At 41.8% G+C, this 8,061-nt stretch overlaps 1 protein-coding gene across 1 annotated transcript; it reads left to right on the forward strand.

Moving 5' to 3' along the window:
• Positions 1-6,261: 6,261 nt before the first annotated feature.
• Positions 6,262-7,280, forward strand: LOC147898774 (U4/U6 small nuclear ribonucleoprotein PRP4-like protein). Its single transcript, XM_087379229.1, is given in 2 exon segments — positions 6,262-7,003; positions 7,006-7,280. Coding segments are annotated over 2 exon segments (1,017 nt in total).
• Positions 7,281-8,061: the final 781 nt, after the last annotated feature.

An 8,061-nucleotide genomic window follows, 5' to 3' on the forward strand; every position in this document is an offset into this window, starting at 1 on the left:
TACATTGCATGTGTGTGGTGTGCATGTGTTCACGATTCCTAATGATTAATTCTTACAATATTCTCTTGTGAAAGTGAGGGATCAAGGAGGATCAAAGCAAAACAAGAGAGACATAGGGAAGCAAACACTCAATCTATTCCAATGTGTGTAATCAATAATACATGATAGGCTTCTTATATAGAGAGAGCCTTTAGAATAGTCAAACCATGTGGGATCCTCTCATCCACATCTTTCCTTGTAGATATCCTCAATCCACATCTCCACATCATGTAGTCCACATCCTAGGGTGGCTACTTTGATTTTTTCCTATACCATACTTTAGCCTCTAATTATGTGCTCATGGCACCACAACTCTCAACACCTCCCCTTGGTGCCATGATCCTTTGGCTATAGTGCAAGGTGGTCAGATGTGAGCTACAAGATCAAATCCTCCCCTAGGTTTACAAATATAGGCAAGGTTGGCAAGGTTTTTTGTTTTTTAATACATTCCATTGATGTCTCCTTTTGGATCATGGCTTGATTGATGAAGCTGTGTAGTTGACTTGTTGGTTCTTCAATCTGTAATCTTCTCCTTATGTCCCAACTTCTTGCAATGGTGACACTTTGGTTTGTTCTTCAGTCTGCAATCACTTTGATTGTGACCCATCCTTCCATAATGGTAGCACTTTGTTGATGTTTTACTGAACAGTGCTTGTTCTTCATTATAGCTATTGCGTGTTGATGTAGATGTCGATGCCTTCAACTCTCTTTCTTTTTCAAGAAGAGAGGGTACACATTCCTCAAATTTTGGATCTGGCAAATTCTTCAAAGTGGTTGTCAGTGCACTGTACTCTACAGGCATGCTTTTAAGGAGAATTGCAAGTGCATCTTTTTCCCCTACTTTTGCATTTATACCCTCTAGTTGGGTCATAATGCTTTTGATTTTGTTGACAAATTGTGCCACGGATTCATTGAAGCCCATGTGCATACCATGGAATTCAATCTTAAGATGGATTTCTTGGTTTTTGGCTTTTGCACCAAACACTGTGTTCAACTCATCTCGTGCATCCTTGGCATGATCCTTGGAGTCTATATGATGAATTATGTTTGGACCCAAGTGCAAACCAATGAGTGATAGTGCTACTTCATATTTTTCCTTCCAAGCATCATTTTGTGCACAGGGTATTTCTTCTTTTATAGTCTTCCAAAGCTTTTGATGCATCAAGAGATACCTCATTTGTGTAGACTAGGTGTAGAACCCTTCCCCAGTTAACTTCTCAATAGTTGGGGTGCGTATTGCCGTTACAAAGGTCTTACCAGTTGAAGATACTCTCAAATCTGGCAGTGTCTACTTGCATACAAAAAATTTGAGTTGACAATACGTAGAGCTCGAATAATTGGTTATTTTTCCTTTTTGGAGTGCATGCAAATTCTTTTTGGATTGAAAGTTACGCCTTGTCAAAGCTTTTGTGAAGAAGAGGGGGCCTTGATGATGTGGCACAGGAGTTCATATGCTGCTTGCAAACTGTGCTTGGCAAGGGCTATGTGCTTAAGTGGCACTGTAGGTGATGTGGCATACTAACCAATCCTAACCCTAACCATGGTTAGTCTTTACCACAGTTACACCTAACCATGGTGCATCTTAACCACAGTTACTTGACAGTTACCTTATCTGCCACATGGAATTTCTATTTGTTACCATGTGTCATCCTTGGAGAGCCTTGTCAAAGGAGATCTCTATTACAAGGCATCGTCGACTGTAAGCATTGTAGTCGCTTGTGGATGCAAAAGCCCATGGATGGCAACGCTCTTGGAGCTATAGACGATGGGCGCTGGAGTTGCTACAGTCCATGCAGGGTCGTGGGCTGCGGCCTAGGGCTCTGGGAGCTTTGCTTATTGCTGGCAAGGCTGCCTTGGCTGTGAGCTGTGACAAAGTTGGAAGCAAGGCAATGTAGGCCAGGAGGAGCTTTGGCTATGGCAGTTCTTTGAATGGCTAGGTGGCCGTATGCAGTGCAATAGAGACAGCGCTGGTCAAACTGAGCTTTTGGAGTGGTAGTTAATGGGATCTTGCGTTACATGCAGAGGCTCATTTGTCATTGCAGGAGCAGGCATTCATTGCTGGAGACGAAGAAGTAGCTCGTGGTTGGTTGTTGGATGCACTGTAGAGCCTTCGACCTTAACGCTGTGGCGGTTGATAAGGAAGACGATGAAGGTCGCGGGAGTATTTTGGAGCAGCAAGTTAAAGGCGTTACTTTGTCTACTGAAGCTTTTGGAGCCTTCTGAGAGGTCGAGGCCCGGTCTCACTCTGTGTATGGAGCAGCCCGTTGGAGAAGGCATCTTATGTGAAGCCTGCAGCTATTGCTGTAGTTGTGAAAGGAGCTTGGAGCTTCCATTCCATCTACTTGGGCTTGAGGCAATGGCGCAGTGAGCAAGAGTCCAGCATTGGACGGCTAGTATTGTAGTAGAGATGGGCTGCTGGATGGCGAGCTGCTGGTAGCATAGCTTTTGTTAGGTAGATGCTTTGTATGAGCCAACACAAAGTCAGCCTTAAGCTTGGAGAGTCGAGACTGCTTCCAATGGAGTTCTATTGAATGCTAAGAATGGAGCTTGCAGGGTGTAGAACCAAAGAAGCCAAAGAGAATCAAAGAGGGAGAAACCCAAAATGGCCTTAAGAATTCTCTCGACCCTCCTTACAAAAAAACACTCATGGAATCTTACAAACCCTCTCTCTCTCTCTCTCTCTCTCTCTCTCTCTCTCTATTGAACGAAAATTCTCTCTCTCTCACTGGGAACCTTTCTTTCTTGGTAGAGATGAACTTCTCTCAACTTTCTCATAGAGAACGAATGGAAACTCAAAAATTTCTCAAATGATGAACTCTCACGGATGGCACCTCAGCTGAAGGAACAACCATGCTCTAATACCAGGTGAAAGTGAGGGATCAAGGAGGGTCAAAGCAAAACAAGAGAGACATAGGGAAGCAAACACTCAATCTATTCCAATGTGTGTAATCAACAATACATGATAGGCTTCTTATATAGAGAGAGCCTTTAGAATAGTCAAACCATGTGGGATCCTCTCATCCATATCTTTCCTTGTGGATATCCTCAATCCACATCTCCACATCATGTAGTCCACATCCTAGGGTGGCTATTTTGATTCTTTCCTATGCCATATGTGCTCATGGCACCACAACTCTCAACATCTCTTTCCATTAGAGAAGCCCATGAGAGGTTCTAATAACCCCTATTGTTACATTCACACTCCTCTTGTAATAGATGATTTATGCATGCTCTTCTTCCTCTACATCAGAATATTTCCATGAATACAAGTTCTTGATCATCACGAGAATTGAATAGGCACTTGAAAATAAAAAATTGATGAAAAATAAAAGGCACTTGAGCCATGGACACCCAAGGAAAAAAAAAGAAATTATTGCCGAAATAGATGATATGCACCTTGCTTTAAAGATGGTTGAGAGAATGAGAACTTTGAATAAGGCTAAAGAGACCATAAAAGTGGGGAAAAAGAAGGGGTTGCAAAAAGTAAATTCAACTTAAAATTTAATTGGCCCAATCCCAAAGGTCAAGCCTAGGTATTTTTCAAAAAACTAATCGTTGCACCGTGACATTCCTCTTCTTTGTAGCAAGCTCTATTCACGACTACTATTCAAGTTTGAGCTCTTTGTTGCTACAATTTGCCTTCATCAATTGAGGTTGCAAGCTCTTCTACATCTTTTGCTTGGCTAGTTTGAGATTTGAAGCTTTGTCTTGTATGTTATTGCTTCTTTCAAAACCAAATTATTGGACATCTAGCAAGATCGAGGAGGATATGAGGTGCTTTGGGAGACCAATGGCCTATTGTTTGAAGATTTAGACAATAAGGTGTTTCCTTACCAACTATCCTTCACTGCCTATCATTTGAAGAGTTGGAGGTAGGTGAGCCTATTGCTAAGATTATAGAGGCATTTGAAGGTGTTTCCTCACCAACTATCCTTCACTACCTATCATTTGAAGAGTTGGAGGTAGGTGAGCCTATTGCTAAGATTATAGAGGCATTAGAGAGTTACCACGGAGATCTCAACAACACAAAAAAATGGCACACCAGTACACCAACTCCTTCAGGTTTCTGGCTCTGTCAACCTAGTACCCAATTAGAGAACCTTTTTTGGGGCACCTTGTACCTCTTATATCTCCATAATCTTTACAATGCCCTCCCAAGCACACTTTGGAGACGATGACAGCCCATGCTTCCATGCCTATAATCTTGGTAGTAGTCTCATCCTCCCACACCTGGGGCTTTGATGCCAAGACCTCCATGAGTCCCCCTCTAGCTGGCTCATGGAGTCGACAAAGCACTTGTAGTAAGCAATTAGACTCCTGAAACACCATACACTCATTCATGATCAACGTGCTCATGTTGCCGATGGGGCGATACTGTTCTTGAGAGATTGTTGGAATTGAAGTAAACACAGACAAGAGCATTGAGTCAAAACAACATGGGGACAACACCATGCAGATTGCTTTCTCCTATTTTACGTTCGCAAGCTTTGCGGCTCCACCACACCAAGGCAGATAGATTCCCCCACGAATTGGTAGAGCAAATGCACAAGTCTAAGAATATAGGGAGCGAGCAACAAATGAATGAATGCCAACGACTATGAAATATAGGTAGCAAGATCAATAAATGGATGAATGTTGAGGATGAACAAGGGATGTGATGATAAGTGGATTTAATTTGTGACTCTCTCTTTGCACATTGTGCTACTCCAAAAGCCATTTGAAGATCCATAATCTCCTTATTCTTTGTGATATATCAGTCTTTTTTTTCTCATGTGTTTGTGCTTTGTTGATAGCATAATTGATCTTCTACTCTAGTCTAAAGGTGGCCTACCCAACCTACTTCACTTCTTCAAGTTGGTGAAGACCAATTGCCCACATTGAGTGTTCCAACCAACAAGGTAATGCCACCGTGGAGCCATGAACCTCTATAATATATGGCCCTAGAGAACTTTAAATCAAAATTCCTATTAATTAGTTGTGGAGAAAAGAAGAGGGGTGAAAAGGAAGAGGGCAAGCACATGATTAAGGGAAGGGATAAATGAGGGACGGGAGGAGTTTCAATTAAAGGATAACGGAGGGCAGGGGGCCTTACAGATAATATTATGAAGGGGACTCTGGAAGAACCACTTATGAAGGGGGTAGGGACCAGTTATGAAGGTGAAGGGACATCCTAAAGGGGGAGGGGGAAGAGGATCATTTATAATATTATGGTTACCAATAGGCATGCTATACCACACTAAAGCCTAGTGGTAGGGCTCACTTTTAAGAAAGATAAGATTGTGGGTTAGGATCCATTCTTCAAAAGGTTACTACCATAATATAATGTACCCTAAGACTTAGATTAAGCTATGTTTAAAATAAATGAAGCTTAATAGCCTTTGATTGCATTCAAGATTTCAATCATCTCTAAAAATAAGGTTTTGCTTACTTCCTTTTTGCTTTAATCCCACTCGCTTTTGTGGGGTCATTCATTTTTGTTGGTTGCTTTATAAATTGCCTCAAAACCCTCTATATCATGTGCATTCAAGGGGTGTTATTAAAACCTTATCCATAAATTGTAAGGCTTTAAAATGATCCCTTTTTCTATACAAACTTATTACTTTCTCCATATCGTAATTGAATAACCCCATATTTTGTGAAATATTATGAATTTTTGTTCTTTTTGGCCTGCTACGTTTCGAGTGGTAGCCTTATTGACGGTGGGTGAGCTTGGTAAAGCGAAAGTAATTTCTAATCCATTTTTTGTGCCCTTCTCTACTTTCCACATTCCCTCTTTCTCTTTCTATTTCAAGGCAAGGCCCCCTCCCCACCTCTCTCTCCCTTCTCTCTTCTCCTTGTGCACATCCAAGTCCTTTCTCTCTCTCTTCCTAGCTGTGCATATGAGGCAGGCCTTATGAATGCTTTATGAGCATTCATCTTGTTTACCCCTTCTTTTGAAATATTTACATATGATAAGAGAAAACCCCCCTCATTTGGAGGAAGCCCCTAATACCCTCATCCTATACATGTCCAAAGCACAATAATGCGTATTTTTGTGTGAACATATGGAATTGGTCCAAGAGAATTTTAATCTTTAAGTTACATTTATAAAATTTGCTAAACATAAAATCCTTATGAAAATATATTCTTCGAAAAATGAAAGTCGGCATTAAAATGCATTAAAAAGCAAAATCGACAAACATATAAGAACGCCACAATGCGTGTAGGAGATTATCGTTCACAATGACAACACCGTTTTATACAGAAGGCTCTCACGAACTGCGGAATGCTCGGATTGACATCGCCCATTTCTCTCCTCTCCGGGCAGAGCTCAGGACCCGAGGGCAAAAACACAGGAGAGAGTTTGAGTTGAATCATCTGCTGAACCAAATAATCTGTCGTATCGAGATTGGTGATGATCGGCCACTTTGTAGCTGTGAATTCTCACCCGATGCGACCTTACTTTCTACTGCTGGATGGAGTGGCCGTATCAAACTATGGAAAGTTCCAAGCCTTGGATTTCTCACTACTCTCAAGGGCCACACACAACGTGTCACGTCTGTGGCCTTTTCCCCGAGTGGCAACAACGTTGCCTCTTGTTCTGCAGACAACACGGCAATTCTATGGAGCCTCAACGCCTCTTGCATGACGACATTTCAAGGGCATTCAGCGCCGCTGGACAGAATTCGTTTTCACCCTTCCGGTGCATACGTGGGCACAACATGCTACGACAAAACGTGGAGATTATGGAACGTAAACACAGGAACGGAGGTGCTCGTGCAAGAGGGCCATAGCAGGGCAGTTTATGGGATTGCTTTTCAATGCGATAAGAGTTCGACTGCAACAACAGGATTGGACGCAGTGACTCGAGTATGGGATCTAAGGACAGGACGAAATATCCTTACATTTGGAGGTCATGTGAAGCCCGTCCTAGATGTGGATTTCTCTCCTGATGGCTTTCATTTAGCTACCGGGAGCCAAGATCATACTGGGATTTAAGGCTGGGCGCGATCGAGTGCATTACACCAGCCCACACGTCTTCCATTTCGCGAGTGAAATATGAACCGCATGAAGGGACTTTCTTGGCAACGTCATCTTTAGATGGCACTTGCAAGGTATGGTCTACACGAGATTGGAAACCAATCAAAACACTTGTGGATCCAGACGGCAAGATTATCGACAGTAATGTCGCCAGAGATGGCCAGTACGTTGCCACTCTATCTAAAGATAGAACCGTAAAATTGCGGTCAAATTGCAACTAAAATCAAGTCTAATGTGTGTTATGAAAGGTCTTCACTTTAATGTTGTATGACGTAAAGTGCAATGTGTGTTATGAAAGGTCTTTAATTTGGTGTTGTGTGACACTTTGAGTGGATTGATGTAAGGAACCCCCCACTAATGTGTATAGTACAAAAGAAGTGACTTGCTATTGGAAAGAAAGTCTTAACAAACCTTAACCTTCAATTGCACACATTGCATGTTTACTTAATCATGTTTTTTCATGATCACTTGTTGTGACCATCTCTTCCATGCAATCACCTCTGTGCTCAAATCCAATCATGCATTTATGCTATTTAGTAGCACAAACCTAGAACTAGATAGATATTGTTGGTAGTTACACCACTATAGGATGGACCCTAATATTTGTGGCACAATGCACACTACCATTGGAAATTTTCTAGACAAAAGTCTCGATTGTATCCTATCTACAACAATTAGTAAGTTAATTATTATAGCCAATGGTGTGATTATAGCCTCTAGTAATATGGATAATGGTGGTATTAAGCCTAGTACCGACAATAAAGCCCTACACACACAACCACCTCAACGGGCATAAACATAGGAGGAAGGGAAGGTGGGTCACCGTGTCAACTAGAAGATGACAAGTGGGAGTGAGATATACACATGGGTACTAGGGAAGGAAAACATACACATAGGAACAAGGATGGGGGGATAATGAAAGTCATGGAGGGAGATTCATAACTTAATTGGAGAGAATGGAAGCATATACATGAGAGTAGATACAAACAATGAAAGGTGTGT

The sequence above is a fragment of the Dipteris shenzhenensis genome, chromosome 9, assembly GCF_047967505.1.
Source record: "Dipteris shenzhenensis isolate YYH24624 ecotype China chromosome 9, Dip_SZ_1.0, whole genome shotgun sequence".
NCBI lineage: Eukaryota > Viridiplantae > Streptophyta > Polypodiopsida > Gleicheniales > Dipteridaceae > Dipteris > Dipteris shenzhenensis.